The 18,322-nt window shown below is 41.5% G+C and overlaps 1 protein-coding gene across 1 annotated transcript in view; it reads right to left on the bottom strand.

Moving 5' to 3' along the window:
- The window catches only part of LOC126473730 (protein Skeletor, isoforms B/C), a 676,647-nt gene that overhangs the window by 67,541 nt on the left and 590,784 nt on the right, over window positions 1-18,322 (bottom strand). Inside the window, exon 8 of the mRNA XM_050100975.1 lies at window positions 9,586-9,789. Within this exon, the coding sequence (XP_049956932.1) occupies window positions 9,586-9,789 (204 nt within the window). The remainder of the gene's footprint in view (window positions 1-9,585; window positions 9,790-18,322) is intronic.

The following is an 18,322-nucleotide window of genomic DNA, read 5'->3' as shown; positions in this document are numbered from 1 at the left end:
CAATATCCCGGGCAACAGCAGCACACAGTGTGTGCCAAACATGAGCCACGAACGATCGAAACAGAACACAACACGTCCCCAGGTCTTGCATACGTGCAGCACAGTCTGTAGACACAATCCAGGCCGTGCGTGTACGATCTCAAACATGCTCTCTCGTTTGTGGTTGTGGTGTTTCAGTCTTGTGCTGGTGATAGTGCCCCTTTGGTCATGGAGTGGTCTAAATGTAAAGTGGCGAAATGTATTGAATTACACTACTGGCCATTAAATTTGCTACACCAAGAAGAAATGCAGATGATAAACGGGTATTCATTGGACAAATATATTATACCAGAACTGACATGTGTTTACATTTTCACGCAATTAGGGTGCATAGATCCTGAGGAATCAGTACCCAGAACAACCACCTCTGGCCGTAATAACGGCCTTGATACGCCTGTGCATTGAGTCAAACAGAACTTGGATGGCGTGTACAGGTACAGCTGACCATGCAGCTTCAACACGATACCACAGTTCATCAAGAGTAGTGACTGGCGTATTGTGACGAGCCAGTTGCTCGGCCACCATTGACCAGACGTTTTCAATTGGTGAGAGATCTGGAGAATGTGCTGGCCGGGGCAGCAGTCGAACATTTTCTGTATCCAGAAAGTCCCGTACAGGACCTGGAGCATGTGGTGGTGCATTATCCTGCTGAAATGTAGTATTTCGCAGGGATCGAATGGAGGGTAGAGCCACGGGTCGTAACACATCTGACATGTAACGTCCACTGTTCAAAGTGCCGTCAATGCGAACAAGAGGTGACCGAGACGTGTAACCAATGGCACCCCATACCATCACGCCGGGTGATACGCCAGTATGGCGATGTGGTTTTAGGGCGCTCAACTACGGTGGTCATTAGCCCAGTATGGCGATGACGAATACACGCTTCCAATGTGCGTTCACCGCGATGTCGCCAAACACGGATGCGACCATCATGATGCTGTAAACAGAACCTGGATTCATCCGAAAAAATGACGTTTTGCCATTCGTGCACCCAGATTCGTCGTTGAATACACCATCGCAGGCGCTGTTTGTGTATGAGAAATCGGTTAGAATCTTTGCTCATGTCAGCACGTTGTAGGTGTCGCCACCGGCGCCAACCTTGTGTGAATGCTCTGAAAAGCTAATCAATTGCATATCACAGCATCTTCTTCCTGTCGGTTAAATTTTGCGTCTGTAGCACATCATCGTCGTGGTATAGCAATGTTAATGGCCAGTAGTGCATGCGAACAGGAGGTAGTATTATGGAATATAACAAATACAAGCCTTGAGAATTCTAACAATAGAAACGATGCCCCTCAATGGATTTCTGATGTTATGGAATGCGCTATTGAAGGAGTTGAGAAGAAAAGTCACTCACTGAGATCTTAATACTTGGAAGAAAAAAACGAAAATAGAAAAGAAAAAGAAAAATGGGGGTTATCCGAGGTTATTTTTGCTTGCGTAAATGGCCGTGTCATAGTAATTGAGTTCTGTCACCAGCCACTGAACGAACTGCTCACACAAGCTCACTAAACCTAGGTACTACACCAAACCGCATGTGTTAAAGATAAGTTATCACTTTATAAAATGCAAACAATTATGAATAAACCATTTAACAAACAAAGTTTCTTGTAAACAGTTCTTATCCTAGTGCAATATCTGAAGCTACAGCAAAGAGCTTGCACACATTCGGTATTAATTTTGTTGTGGCGGATTTGAGATTCTGTGTAGGTGCATTAACGAAATGTAGTTATCATCTGTTGCTAAGAAACGAAGAGTAGTTGCTAACGGTTCATGAGGCGTTGTTGCTTCTCGACATTTTATGCTTTTCTAATATCCAGTCCTTCATGGTTTCGTAAAAGCCCAAAATCACTTGCTGTCATTCTAACAAAATTCTCGTACCCACTACGAAAACGTCTCGCATTAACGGGTTAAGGCGCCTTCCGAATGTATTGTCTCTAGAAGACTTCTAATCCACCATCTCGGTCGTTTCCGCCTTTTTTACTACTTCATGGTATGTATCTGCTATTAGTTATAAAATCTGAAGTAGTCGAGGTGTTCACATTTGGTCAGAATCGACAAATCGCTAAGGAACACCGAAAAACACAGTATATAATACACCGTAAAAACAGATTTGCATTCCACATGTTGTGCGTGTGCCAGGAATTTGTCAGAATGGGAACATAGCTTAAGTGTAAATAACAGAAGTCCCCTACGTGTCTGCACCAAATTGGCGTCGTGAAGTATGCTACCGTCATCAATAAAATACGCGAATCGCCATAGTTTATTTATCGGACTGTGGCAGTATACAATATATATGTAATTTTTTAGACATTTCGCTGTATATATATTTTTTTAGAACGCTGTATAGGTCTGCAACTAACTATGAATTCTTTCAAATACCCCCAGATCATCTTGTAAAGCTCCACAAGACGGTACAACTCACTGCTTCAGTTCTTCAATAATATCAACGGGAGTGTGGCAAACTTCACTTTTAAGGAGACTCCAGACGCAAATATCTAGGTTTGGTTTGCAGCTATGTTACCAATTCCGTAGAGGAAAAGAATCCACCAAACAGGTAAAAGTTTTTCCCCAGCTTTATTTGGAGATTAAATAAGTTCAGGATGAAGTTGTAGATGTTTAGTGTATTCTTTTCCTCTGCGAAATTAAGGGCACGTGATATTGTAGGTCAATGTACAGGCTCTGCCCGACCTGTCTATCTTGGATCATATGGGAACGTTACCAGTCGTCTTACGTCAGCAGTAAAAGTGCAGGCGCCCCGTCATGCACGACCTAAACTCCCATTGTTTCGCAAGGGGAACGTTTTCAAGAAATCCTAGAAGCGATACATTATTGCAGTGGTTGTGTTGTTAATAAGAACGATGCAATGTTCCTTTGGACATGCATATAGGAACAACATTGCTTCGTTCTTATTAACAACACAGCCAGTGCAATATCGTATTTATCCGCCGATATAAAGCAGCGACACTCAATTAAAATGTCCTCCCTTGTACGGGATTTACATAATGTGTGTACAGGTACAGGTTGTGGCACAATAACGACGTCATGTGGAAGTTTGGGTCTGACGGCACGGATAGCCAAAGCGGTTGAGGCGACCGCTCGCTTAAAGCGGGAAATTCGGTTTCGAGTCCCGGTCCGGCACAGATTTTCATTGTCGTCATTTCCTAATACTAATACTAATTTCGACTAATTTCGTACGCGCCACATTTCGTACGCGCCACATTCCGTGTAATCGTAAAAGATGCCTCCGCAGAAATCAGATACCCTCGTCCGTTACGTTTCCTTGGAAAAATGTGTGCCCTATGCAGCGCTCACCTTGTACCACTAACGACACACTCAGTGAAAAACATTACTGATACATTACTGATTCGGTGACTGACGAGCAGCATGAAATATATGAAAAATGTGATGGGAACTTAGTCGAAAAGTTACATTTCAATTTTTTTTTTTTTTTTTTTTTTACAAATTGTGACGTGATGACGAGTTCTTGTAGCTTAACTACCATCTTCAGATCTGATAACGGACAAATGAAAACAAAAACTGCCGTAAGTAACAAGTTACCTAAGCATTTCACGGGCTTGTTTTTAAAAAATTACAGGAAATTAGCGTACCACATGTACTATTATAAATGCGACCAGCAGGGTACAGCAGGTGTGTAATGACATAGACGTTTCGCTGTATAAAAATGTTTCAGTTGCTGTCAGAGATAGCTTGGCAAGTTAAAAAAAATAGTCTTTCTTCTAAATAATTATTTTCTTATTCTTATTCCTTTGTCAGTACATAACACATATGTCTCTGCGTTCGTTTTAGGTTTATTATGCAGAAAATTCCAGATAAAAACATCTTAATTTTTTTGGAGACTTTTATGCACAGATTGGTAAAGAAAAAAGATATAAGGAAATAGTTGGAGACTATCCTGCACACAAGAGAACAAACAGAAATGGTGTGAGGCTAATAGAACTTTGCCAAGTACACAATTTAATTCTTAAATCCACAGCTTTCAAGAAACTACCACGAAGACAAAAGACAAGGATATCCCCAAAGCCTAGCTTTGGGGAATTTCAACTTGATCATGTGGCAATCAAGAAGATTTCCTGCAAAGAAATCATGAATGTTAGGGCATTCAGGGGTGCAAACTTGGATTCAGACAACTACCTTTCTAAAATTAACTTCAAAGACACCCCAAATAGGAAACGCAGCATGAAACGATTAAGGGTTGGAAGTACAACACGGAAAAGATATTAAAATCAGACGAATTCACAAAAGCAACTGAAACCATTCAGACACAAAGCTGGGAGGATATCAAAGAAAACCTCATTACTACAGCCGAACGGACAGCACCTAACATAAAAAGTAAAAAACATGCCTGGTGGTCGCTGGAATGTGATGTGAAAACAGGCATGGCAAAACTGGCAATCACAGAAAACAGAAGAAAGCAGATTGAATTTCATTACGGTTAGAAAACTGGTAGATAAAAATAAAAAAAGAATAAGAAGACACATGAAAACAAAACTCTCCTCCAAATTGATGAAGAATTTGCTAAAAACAGCCAAAGAAGCTTTTACAGAACTTTCAAAGAAAGGTTATCAAGATACAAAGCACCCATCCTCCAATTTCGAGATGTAAATAGGACAATCGCTCACATAACACGGAAAATTTCAAAATACTAGCAGGCTACTTTGAGAAACTCTTGAATTGTGAACCCATTCTTGAAAATTTTGAATCCATTCCAAATAACAGTGAGAAGCCGGATTCAGGACCACCGACGACTGAAGAACTACAGAACGTCATTTCAGAACTTAAAAACAACAAAGCGACCGGAGAAAACCAAATAGTGGCCGAACTACGAAAAAAGGCTGACAAAAATGCAATTACATCCCTTCAGTGTGTTTTCGATAAAATCTGGAAAGAAGAAGAAATCCCCCCAGAATGGAGAACGGCTCTCATTCACCCTATCCACAAGTAAGGTTTGAAGACAGACCCCCAACAATTACAGAGGAATATAACTGCTGGATATAACAAACAAGATTGTAAAGTCCTTTTGAACAGGGCAGAGCCACAACTGGACCCACAAATCGGGGAATACCAGGGAGGTTTTAGAGAGGATAGATCATGTTCACAGCAAATACTAAACCTCAAAAATATCATGGCATACCAAAAATCAAGGGCAAAGACATACGTAGTCTCCTTCATTGATTTAAAAAAAGCAAATGACTCGATTAATAGAGAATCTCTATTATTAGTCCTGGAAGAAATGGATTTGGATAAGAAAACAACTAATATTATAAAAGCGACCGTTACAAACACATTTTCGAAAGTTAAATTTATGGGCGAATTATCGGAACCCTTTGAAATGAAAACGGGAGTGCGAAAGGAGAGTGGGCTCTCACCGTTGCTGTTCAATTGTGCGCTTGAGAAAGTAGTCAGAGAATGGAACACAAATATTAAGAGTGGTATAAGATTGGGTTGCAAAAAGAAGAATCTTAAAGTAAAGTGCATTGCTTTTGCAGATGATATGGCCCTGTTTGCTGAAACAATGGAAGAAGCACGGGAGCAAATCCTTGAACTAAAGAAACAAGCAGCTAAAATAGGTCTTCACATCTCCTTTGAAAAAACTAAGATATTGACAAACATCAAGCATTCATGTAAATACCTCAAAGTTCAAGAACAAAAGATTGAAATAGTAAAAGAATTCAAATATCTCGGAGAATGGATTAGTTGGAATGCTGGGGAAAGCAAAGCAATGGAATCCAGAAAAAATAAACTTGAATTGGCCTTCCAACTAACAAAAAATACATACAACAAAAAATACCTTTCATGGGGGTCCAAAATTACACATTACAAGACAATGATTAAGCCAGAAGCAATGTATGCAGCAGAAACACTAAACATGAATTTCAAATGCCAAATGGAGAAACTTGAGCTAAAGGAAAGAAAAATTTTAAGAACAATCATAGGACCAAACTTTCAAGACAACAAGATTATATAAATCAAAAATGAAATTCTCTACAAGAAAACTGAAAAACTTTCAGATACTATGCGAAAAAGGAGGATAAATTTTTATGGTCATCTTCTCAGAATGAATTCCAACAGATTAACCAAACAAATCTTTGACTTTTTCCGTAACCGCAAAACGAAACCCAACTGGTTTAAAGCACAAAACGAAACCCAACTGGTTTAAAGAAACTGAGAAAGACCTAGTAGAATTAAAGACTTCAGAAAATTCACTTATTGATCGAACAGCTAAATTAATTACTAAAGATGTAAACATAAGTTTTCAAGACAGATCTACACAAAAGTCCAAACCCTGCATCTAGGAAAAACAGAGGAAAAGAAGATCAGAAAGAATCAAGAAATACTGGGCCCTAAGAAAAGAACAACTTACAAAGAAATGATTGATCCAGCATACCCCAAAGAGGGTGAAACGAAAGAAGAAGATAACAGGTTTTACCTGAGAATTTAAAATAATAATGTTATGGATGACGCAACGGTGTCGTACACTGCTAGTTGCATCTATAATACTGCGTGTGGTATGTTAATTACTTGTAAATTTTTAAAAGCCAGTAGCAGTTTTTACATAGCTTGTAATTTGGCACAATTTTTCTTTTGATTTGTTCTCAGTTATGCTACCAGAACTGACCATCACTTCACACTATGCAAGAAAAAGAAAAAAAAAGTTACTAGGACAACCCTTACTTGTTACCAAATTTCACGATTCTAGATCAAGGAGAAGTACCCTATAGGTTTTGACGAGTGAGTTTTCGAGTATCAGAATATGTGACATAAAACCCGTATTGTTTGACTGAACTGACTTAATAGCTTAAATGTTTTACAAAACTAAGGGAACATAGACCTTGGTAAGTGACATAAATTTGAATTTGATACTCCAACTTGTCCACGAGAAAAAGGGGTCTTAACAGACGGACAGACAAACAGATAGATAAAAAATGACAAAAAATATTTTTTCGTGTTATATAATTACAAATTAACAATTTTAGGATGTTTTCCTTTACTTATACCATGAAAGCTTGCTTCTTGCCAAATTGCATGAGTGTAGGTCAACAGGCAGTACCCTATAGAGGGACGGAATCAAAAAATTAAGATCATCAAAAATTAAGTTAAATTTTGTCTCCTGTGTTAAAGTATATGAGCCGTGGTAAAAATTTGCTGTTTTGAAGAGCGTGCCGTAGCGCGTAGTGTGAAGCAGTCGCTCTCCGTTTCTGGCGGTGGCGCCGCTGTGGCAATCGCAGCTTTGGTGTCTCCATCTGGTGGGAAAGGGGAAAGGTAGCTTGTTCACGTGCATTCCAGGGGCGCTATGAGCTCGGCAGTCGGGCAGTCTGTCAGTCTCAGGGAGTCTGGTCAGTTGGTCAGCCGGGTCAGTGTGGGGCAGTTAGTGACTGTCTGTCGTCCGGAGTGCTAGTATGTGTTAGGCCACCAGTCTCACGAGTGTGTTCAGGCAATGGTCATTGGCGGTTGGATCGATCGGTTGGTCGGTCGCGCACTGAGACACAGGATGACTTGTCCGTCTTGAGCGTCGGCGCATGTGAGGTCGCCGTATAGTGAGGGGTAGTGGCTTCGCTGCCGACACGAGAGCAACAGGAGTCAACCCACGACATCAGTCTGGCCGGTGGGAGCTGCGACGTCGTGAGACGGGGGGATTCGGCGCGCCTTCCTGCGTCCGTTGAAGCGGCTGGCAGCGGACGGTTCGGGAGAGCGATTTGGGGGTGTTGCGCCAGGTCTTCGCCAGGCATCGCATTATTAGAAGTTAAGTGATTTGTGATATGTTTTATTACTTGTTAAATTCTACTTGTTTTCTTGGCCAGTCTCTCGTCCCCAGTTTGCTCGTGTGTCTCCCGTCCGCATTTGTTAGGCAGTTAGTGTCTGTCGGTCTGTCGTACGTTAATAGTTGCCTCTGTCATGTTTGTCGGATTCGGTGTTAACGAATTTATTGCTTAAGGTGTAAAGACCGAATTCCTCAAATATGTTTTTATATTGCCTGTCATCTTGAGAGGCGGTATATGTGTAATGTAGAGCATGTTTGTACATGTTATGTAAGACGGCATTTTGTGGCTTTTTATTTAAATGGTCATTTTAGTATATAAAGTTGCCACCCTTCCACCGTAAGAATTTTCTTTTAAAAGCAAGTTGCACTTTCGGTGGCAAGTAATTTTTTTTTTTTTTAATGCGAGTGTTTGTACCATTTCCATCCCTCGTATGGGGTGCATAGTTTATGTGTTTGTGTGAGTTGTTAAAAGTTTTAGTTTAAAGTAATCTGGTATGTTGCAGATTTGCACCAGTGTAGTCTTTCAGAGGTTGTTGTGAGCGGTCGTAACTACGGCTATGTTAAAAGGGAGCGGCAAGGTTCTCAGCCCGAAAGCTCATACTGTCGTCGTTATTTCTGCCTCTGAATAAATTGTAACTTGATATTTGGAGGGTGCTTTCTGATTATAATTTTTAAATCTGTTTTTTTTTTAAAGTGTTTTTAGGAATAAAATTTCCATTTGTTGAACGAAATTTAATTTGTTTTCATCAGTTAACCACTGGCAACTACTTCCACGCTCACATAGTGTGAATAAATGTGTTAATGTTGTTGATGAATCGCTAGTATGTTGTTGTCTTCAGTCCTGAGACTGGTTTGATGCAGCTCTCCATGCTATTCTATCCTGTGCAAGCTTCTTCATCTCCCAGTACTTACTGCAACCTACATCCTTCTGAATCTGCTTGGTGTATTCATCTCTTGGTCTCCCTCTACGATTTTTACCCTCCACGCTGCCCTCCAACGCTAAATTTGTGATCCCTCGATGTCTCAGAACATGTCCTACCAACCGATCCCTTCTTCTTTTCAAGTTGTGCCACAAACTCCTCTTCTCCCCAATTCTATTCAATACCTCCTCATTAGTTATGTGGTCTACCCATCTAATCTTCAGCATTCTTCTGTAGCACCACATTTCGAAAGCTTCTATTCTCTTTTTGTCCAAACTATTTATCGTCCATGTTTCACTTCCATACATGGCTACACTCCATACAAATACTTTCAGAAACGACTTCCTGACACTTAAATCTATACTCGATGTTAACAAATTTCTCTTCTTCAGAAACGCTTTCCTTGCCATTGTCAGTCTACATTTTATATCCTCTCTACTTCGACCATCATCAGTTATTTTGCTCCCCAAATAGCAAAACTCCTTTACTACTTTAAGTGTCTCATTTCCTAATCTAATTCCCTCAACATCACCCGACTTAATTCGACTACATTCCATTATCCTCGTTTTGCTTTTTTAGTAAATAAAGTAAATTCTTTAAGAAAATATTTTGAAAGTAAATTCACGGTTCAGAATAGTTTATCCCGTGTCGGTTTTCGCTGTTAATTACGACACATCCTGTACGTGGGTCTCTGCTTGTGTGTCCCAGGGTCTCCCTCCCCCCCCGCCCCCCCTTCCCCTCCCCCCCCCCCCCCACTACGAGTTAGCGTGTAACAATGGAATGTCCTGTAGGGCGCGGAGTGTGCTGGTCAGGGTGGACAGAGGGCTGCGGGCGGAGGCTCACTTGTAGACGACGGTGGTGACGCCGCGAGTCCGTCGGCCCGAGACGACGACGACGTCGTTGCGGCCGCCCAGTCGCTCGTCGGGGCAGACGCCGTTCTGGCCGTCGCACTGCGCCGTCGCCGACATGTAGTAGTCGTCGGCGCGGAACTGGCCCGTCGACGCGTCGTAGAACGCCACCACCACGTCGCCGCCCACCATGGTCGACCTGTGGGAACGAAGAAACCGCGTCAGCGCTGCTTCTACATCTACATGATTACTCTGCAATTCACATTTAAAAGTGCTTGGCAGAGAGTTCATCGAACCACAATCATACTATCTCTCTACCATTCCACTCCCGAACAGCGCGCGGGAAAAACGAACTCCTAAACCATTCTGTTCGAGCTCTGATTTCCCTTATTTTATTTTGATGATCATTCCTACCTATGTAGGTTGGGCTCAACAAAATATTTTCGCATTCGGAAGAGAAAGTTGGTGACTGAAATTTCGTAAATAGATCTCGCCGCGACGAAAACCGTCTTTGCTTTAATGACTTCCATCCCAACTCGCGTATCATATCTGCCACACTCTCTCCCCTATTACGTGATAATACAAAACGAGCTGCCCTTTTTTGCACCCTTTTGATGTCCTCCGTCAATCCCACCTGATAAGGATCCCGCACCGCGCAGCAATATTCAGAGGACGAACGAGTGTAGTGTAAGCTGTCTCTTTAGTGGACTTGTTGCATCTTCTAAGTGTCCTGCCAATGAAACGCAACCTTTGGCTCGCCTTCCCCACAATATTATCTATGTGGTATTTCCAACTGAAGTTGTTCGTAATTTTAACACCCAGGTACTTAGTTGAATTGACAGCCTTGAGAATTGTGCTATTTATCGAGTAATCTAATTCCAACGGATTTCTTTTGGAACTCGTGTGGATCACCTCACACTTTTCGTTATTTAGCGTCAACTGCCACCTGCCACACCATACGGCAATCTTTTCTAAATCGCTTTGCAACTGATACTGGTCTTCGGATGACCTTACTAGACGGTAAATTACAGCATCATCTGCGAACAACCTAAGAGAACTGCTCAGATTGTCACCCAGGTCATTTATATAGATTAGGAACAGCAGAGGTCCCAGGACGCTTCCCTGGGGAACACCTGATATCACTTCAGTTTTACTCGATGATTTGCCGTCTATTACTACGAACTGCGACCTTCCTGACAGGAAATCACGAATCCAGTCGCACAACTGAGACGATACCCCATAGGCCCGCAGCGTGATTAGAAGTCGCTTGTGAGGAACGGTGTCAAAAGCTTTCCGGAAATCTAGAAATACGGAATCAACTTGAGATCCCCTGTCTGCGTTGCACAAGAACGATGTTTTCTTCGTCCTGACCGTACCGTGACAGTCGTACCCTACGAACTAAAAGGAGAACTCCCCGTCGTATGCACTCTTACGCGCAATGCTAATGCCGCAACCTCCAGATGTCAGGCACTCAGATCGGTATGTCGATAGAGTGTCAACCAAAACTCCAATTTAGTTCGTACTACGAGGGTCACTCCAAAAGAAATGCACACTATTTTTGTAAAAATACAGTTTTCATTATGGATGTGTGAAAGTTTTACAGTGTGTAGATACATCCTTCCCACTGTCAACCATAACATCCTTTTAAATCAATTAGAATTCTATGGTGTCACGGGCAGTGCTGCAAAATGGTTCTAGTCACACCTCGCTAACAGGAAAGAAAGGGTGGTAATGCAAGGGACTAGTGAATTAAGTCATCAGTCATCGTCAGAATGGGAAGAAATTACATGTGGTGTCCAACAAAGATCCATCTTAGGGCCATTGCTTTTTCTTGTGTACATTAATGATCTCTCATCAGTTACACTGCCAGAAGCAGAGTTCGTTTTGTTTGCAGATGACAAGAGTATTGCAATAAATAGTATGTAGAGTGTAGTTCTAGAAAGATCTGCTAATGATATTTTCATGGATATTAATAAATGGTTTAAAGACAACTCACTGACATTAAACTTCGAAAAGACTCACTATATGCAGTTCAGAACCTGTAAGAGGTTTCCACTCAGCATATGCATAAAGTACGAAGAAGAGCAGATAGAAGAGGTTGACAGTCTTAAATTCCCGGGATTACAACTCGATAATAAATTCAGTTGGGAGGCGCACACCACAGAACTGCAGAAACGCCTTAACAAATCTGTATTTGCAATTCAAGTGTTAGCAGACATAGGCGACATAAAAATGAAAAAGCTTGCATAGTTTGCCTACTTTCATTCCATAATGTCATATGGTATTGTAATATTTTGGGGTAACTCTTCAAGTCAAACAAAAGTTTTCAGAGTCCAAAATCGTGTAATATGTATTATTTGTGAAGAAAATTCACGGACGTCCTGTAGAAACCTCTTCAAAGAACTGGGTATACTAACTACAGTCTCTCAGTATATTTACTCCTTAATGAAATTTGTCCTAAATAATATATCACTTTTTCCAACAAACAGCTCAGTTCATACGTACAATACCAGGAACAAAAATGATCTGCACAAGGACTTAGAAGCACTTACTTTAGTTCAAAAAGGGGTCCACTACTCAGGAACACTCATCTTCAATAATTTGCCTGTAAACATAAAAAATTTTGTTGCAAATAAAGATCAGTTTAAAAGCAGCCTGAAAGACTTACTAGGGGCCAAGTCCTTCTACTCTATTGACGAATTTTTTAAATAGAAACAAATTATGTATATAGTGATACTATTAGTATTGTTATTTCAGCTTTAAAAAAAGACATGTTCCAAATCCACGAGGATCTCCTCAGCACGGATCTATGGAACGAAAAACTAATCTAATCTAATCTAATCTCACTTGTTTTCAAACTTAGTTCAATATGTTCCCGTGAGTGGCGCCGTCACAGCACGTCTTCAAGATGGCTGCTACACTTTACGTTCGTTAGAAGCAACGTGCTGTCATAGAATTCCTGTGCTGTGAAAACGAGACAGTGGCAAACATCCACAAGAGGTTGAAAAAGGTGTGTGGAGATGCTGCTGTCGATGGCAGTACAGTTAGTCGGTGGGCAAGCAGGTTACGTGATGAAAGCGGGCACGGCAATATTGAGGATTGTCCTCGCAGCGGCAGGCCTCGTACTGCACACACTCCAGACAATGTGCAGAGAGTTAACGAATTGGTGACTGCTGACAGACGCACCACAGTGAATGAATTGTCACGCTGCGTTAGGATAGCGGAAGGAAGTGTTTGCAGAATACTGAAAGTGTTGGCGTTAAAAAAGGTTTGTGCCAGGTGGGTTCCCAGGATGTAGACAGTGGCTTACAAAGAAACAAGGAAAACGGTATTCACCAAATTTTGGAACAGCACGAGAATGGTGGAGATGAATTTCTTGGAAGAATTGTGACAGGTGATGAAACATGGCTCCATCATTTTTCACCAGAGACGAAGAGGAAGTCAATGGAGTGGCATCATGCAAATTCACCCAAGAAAAAAAAAATTCAAAACCACACCTTCTGCTGGAAAAGTTATGCCTACGGTGTTTTTCGATTCCAAAGGACTCTTCCTTGTGGATATGATGCCAAGTGGAACCACCATAAATTCTGATGCATATGTGACCACATTGAAGAAACTTCAAGCTCGACTGACTCGTGTTCGACCACATCGGCAAAAGCAGCATGTTTTGCTGTTGCACGACAATGCACGGCCACGTCAGTCAAAAAACCATGGAAGCGATCACAAAACTCGGTTGGACAATACTGAAACATCCGCCTTACAGTCCTGACCTGGCTCCATGTGACTATCATCTCTTTGGGAAACTGAAATACTCTATTCGTGGAACAAGGTTTGAAGATGATGACTCCCTTGTGCACGCTGCCAAACAGTGGCTCCAACAGGTTGGTCCAGAATTTTATCGGCAGGTATACAGTTGCTGGATCCAAGATGGCGTAAGGCAGTTGAGAGGGATGGAAATTACGTGGAGAAATGAAAATATTGTTCCTAAAGGATGTATCTACACACTGTAAAACTTTCAAACATGTAGAATAAAAGATGGATTTAAAAAAAAAAATAGTGTGCATTTCTTTTGGAGTGTCCCTCGTATGTGCTGTAATCCAGGAAAACGGGCGTAAACGTTAATTAACAGCTACACCAGAACTACAGACCACACGAAAAGCATAACTGTGAGTATGTAACATATGCTGATTCCGTGGGGAAGATGGCATAGCATTAGATCCTCGTGCCAAAGATCTCCCATTCAAACCCCAATGGCGACACGTTCTTTTACAGTATTATGCGTGAAAGTGTTGTATGCGACAACGTGTTCATAAGATGTAATAAGGCTGTTTGGAGTTTTTCAGCAATATTCTTTCGGCAGTCTGCTTTCGGTTTGTTTCTTTCAAAGGAGTAAACCTATAGAGTACATTTGTAGTTCCACAGAATGAACCATCGGAACAGAAAGAAAACAATTGCATCACACGTGCGGAAGTAATAATAATAATAATAATAATAAGTGCAATAATAAGTACATAGCGTTCAACTAACGAAGTGAAAGCTGACTGTCAAAAGAACATTGCTACAAACTCCGAAAAGTTCTTTTACATGTCAGGAAGATGTTCTTCCATATAAGAGTTTCACGCGTAAACAGTTAAAAAAATCTATCTTGATAGAAATCTGAAGAGGACAGTAGTTCTTCAGATTTATATCAAGATAGAAATCTGACAAGGACAGTACTTCTACTTATGGCATTTATCGGTTCGAAAAATGCACTGACGATGACTGATATCAGTCGAAATCGATTTGCAACAAGATAAATAAATTATGCTTCCGCGACTGGTTGCTGCATTCTTTACAATTTTATATTCCACTGTCGCTGCACAGAAAGGGAACCTTATGGACCCCGACATTCAAAAGTTAAAAAATTGTCACCTGTGGCGTTTGAACGGTCTACCTTCTCTACCGTGAGAAATCTAGATACACTTATCCGGTGCTCCGTAGCTCTGGTGATATTTCTGATTACCGTTTACGTATATTCTACTGAACGACAGCACACAGCACGAACTACATCGGCGTTTCGTTTAATACACTATCGACATACAACGCCTAGTACCGATCTGAGTGTCTTACGTCTGGACGTCTGGATGTAAGAAGCGATATGAAATGGAACGGTAGTGTAGAAGCAGTACTAGGAAAGACATGATGGAACACTTAGATCTGTTGGTGAGCTTTTGGCAAAACGCAGTTCGCCTATGAATGAAAGCGCGTATCCTCCTCAGACATCGTGCAGCACATTTCTACATCCAACCTTTATTTTTTTCTAGCTTTCTTCAAGCTCCCAGTAGATTACAGCAACTTACTGAACAAGACTGTTTAATGGAGTGTTAGCAGTGATTCTAGAAAAAAATTAAGGTTATTTTTGGTTTAGAATATATTTTAATGTGCCAATATACCCTAAGTTTTCGAATAAATGATTGATTTTTTCCTCAGAACGGTACTGTAATATAAATTCAAGAACACTGAAAATAGCGCTCCAAGAGGGGAGCATTGGATAGAATTGATGCAGATGAGAGATGTACTTGATCCCAAAATCAAGACACGTAAGCAAATACAGGAAGCACAAGTAGACAAATACAGTGCAACATTAGTCCCATACAACCTAGAAGTACTTAAACATAACTAACCTAAGGACATCACACACATCCATACCCGAGGCAGGATTCGAACCTGCGACCGTAGCGGTCGCGCGGTTCCAGAGTGAAGCGCCTAGCTGAAGTGGCCGAGCGGTTCTAGGCGCTCAAGTCTGGAACCGCGCGACAGCTACGGTCGCAGGTTCGAATCCGGCATTGGGCATCTATGTGTGTGATATCCTCAGGTTAGTTAGGTTTAAGTAGTTCTAAGTTCTAGGGGACTGATGACCTCAGATGTTAAGTCCAATAGTGCTCAGAGCCATGTGAACCATTATTTTTGAAGCGCCTAGAACCACTCGGCCACTCCAGCCGGCCCACTCTGAAGTGTAGTGCAGCATTCAATAATAGTTACCTGGCCTGCAATAACAATGTTTAACTGTCAGAAAGGAATTTTCGCTCTGTGTGAGGTGTGTGCTGTTGTGAAATTTCCTATCAGATTAAAACTGTGTGCCGGACCGAGACTTGAACTCGGGACCTTTACCTTTCACCGTTAGAGCAGTTTCCCGCGAAAGGCTAAGGTCCCGAGTTCGACTTTTGGTCCGGCACACAGTTTTAAACTGCCAGGAAGTTTCATATCAGCCCACACTCCATTGCAGAGTGAAAATTTCATTCTGGGAACATCCCCCCCGGCTGTGGCTAAGCCACATCTCCGCAATACCCTTCCTTCCAGAAGTGCTAGTCTTGCAAGATACGCAGGAGAGCTTCTGTGAAGTTTGAAAAGTAGGAGACGAAGTACTGCCGGAAAGTATATCTGTGAGGACACATTGTTAATAGTGCTATAATCCGTTCATCATAAGAATAAACACGATGTAAACATTGCACTATGTATTCTTCCGCGTTTGCTGGAACCTCATTGGATTTCCGTTTTCGTGGGGCTGCAGCCAAGCTGTCTCGAGAACTGCCAGGTACGATAATAAGGGTACGTTTTGTGCAGTGCGTTACGCGCACATCGACTTAGCGATAATACGGGACAACAGATTTAACGGTGCATTTAACATGGACAGTTCTGGCCGGTCAGCTGCTACAGCTAGCCTACAGTCACGTGGCCAGCTGAAAAAAAAAAAGAAAAAGAGAAGAAGAAGAAGAAGAAGAAGAAGAGGTTCAAGAGGTTCAAACGGCTCTAAGGACTACGGGACTTAAAATCTGAGGTCATCAGTCCCCTAGAACTTGGAACTACTTAAACCTAACTAACCTAAGGACAGCACACACATCTATACCCGAGGCAGGATTCGAACCTGCGACCGTAGAGGGCCAGCTGCAGTTCACACGTAAAAAAGAGATGAGCATAGGAACAACACAGCTTTTAATGTCATCTAAGTTTTAAGCAAAATGAAATACTACACTGCACATCTCCCACAATACGCTCCTTAGACGACTAGACGAAAACCGCAAAACGTTATCGTTTTTAGATAACGTAATACTGTATATTGATACACAAGAAAGGAAGTATTCACAATATTAAAAACTACCGTCCTATCAGCTTGCTCTCAATTTTGTACAAAATTTTCACAAAGATCTTGTTAAACCGAATTAGTTCCACCCTAGACTCAGCCCAACCTATAGAACAAGCAGGATTCCGAAGCAATTTTAGCACTATTGACCACATTCTGACCGTTAGTGAAGTGATAAGCAGAGCGAATGAATACCAACTGCCTCTCTGCATTGCCTTTGTTGACTTTCAAAAGGCATTTGACTCCGTTAGCCATGTAGCTGTCCTCCAAGCTTTGAGTGAGCAAGGAGTGGGAGCAGCATACATTGAAGTGCTCAGGAAAATCTACGAGAATTCTTCAGCTTATGTTAACATCGGCGAATCAACTCAAGAATTCCGCATCATGAGGGGTGCCAAGCAAGGCGATCCCATCTCCCCAAAACTGTTCTCTGCTGTATTGGAAATGGCTATGTCAAAGTTGAGGTGGGAAGGTAAGGGAATTAGAATTAATGGAAGAAGGCTTACCAACTTGAGATTTGCTGATGATATTGCCTTACTGGCCAAAGACTTCGCAGAGCTCCAAAACTTAGTTACAGATCTTGCATCGGAATGTCAGCTGGTTGGCTTGAACATGAAACTTTCCAAAACAAAAGTAATGTCCAACAAATGGGTCCCAGCTGGAGATGTGAAGGTCAAGGACAGTCTGCTAGAAGAGGTCAGTGAATATGTCTACCTTGGCCAGATTATAAATATGAAGGGAGACATAAGGCCAGAAATCTATCGACGCATCAAGCTTGGCTGGCAAGCATTTGGGAAGAATTCAAAAGTGTTCAGATCAAAAATGTCAGTAAATTTGAAGAAAGCAGTATTTGATTTTGATGAATGCATTCTTCCTGTGATGACGTATGGCTGCGAGACATGGACACTGAACTCATTTACAAAAGGGAAACTTAGGACAGCACAGAGAGCCATGGAGAGATCAATGCTGGGCTATACAAGAAAGGACAGGAAAAGGGCAGACGGCATCCGGTCTGTGACGAAGGTTAATGACATCTTAGAGACAGTAAGTTCCTTGAAATGGCAGTGGGCTGGCCACGTCGCAAGAAGAAAAGACAACAGATGGACGAAGCTAGTACTGGAGTGGAGTCCGAGAGAGCACCGGAGGCCTAGAGGAAGACCACCAGACAGATGGGACAAAGACATCAAGAAGATCGCTGGTAACACCCGGCAGAGAACTGCCCAAGACCGTCCCACTTGGAGAAGACTGCTGAAAGCCTACCTGAATCCACGACTCGAAGAGGCCACATCATTTAATGATTGAATTGGCTGATGATGATGATGATGATGATGAATACTGTAATGAAAAACAAGAATGATGAAAATTCCTGTCTTAGCCACAGGATAATTTTTCTGCACAAGTTTTGTGTAACGTAAGATAGTATAGAAGAATTTCACCGTATAGTTAAATATTGAACATTCTTTCATAAAACATCGCTAATTAAGAATTTGTATTTGGAATGGAAACACGAATTTCAGATCCAATATGTAATTAAAAACAAGAAGAGGTGCAATATGCATAAAAATGATGATGAGTTTTATAATTACGAGATGTAGGTATTTCAAATTGAACTAAG

This window comes from Schistocerca serialis, chromosome 4 (assembly GCF_023864345.2).
Source record: "Schistocerca serialis cubense isolate TAMUIC-IGC-003099 chromosome 4, iqSchSeri2.2, whole genome shotgun sequence".
In the NCBI taxonomy this organism is placed as follows: domain Eukaryota; kingdom Metazoa; phylum Arthropoda; class Insecta; order Orthoptera; family Acrididae; genus Schistocerca; species Schistocerca serialis.
Note: the sequence above shows the minus strand (reverse complement) of the source record. Positions and strands in the feature narration are given on the sequence as shown.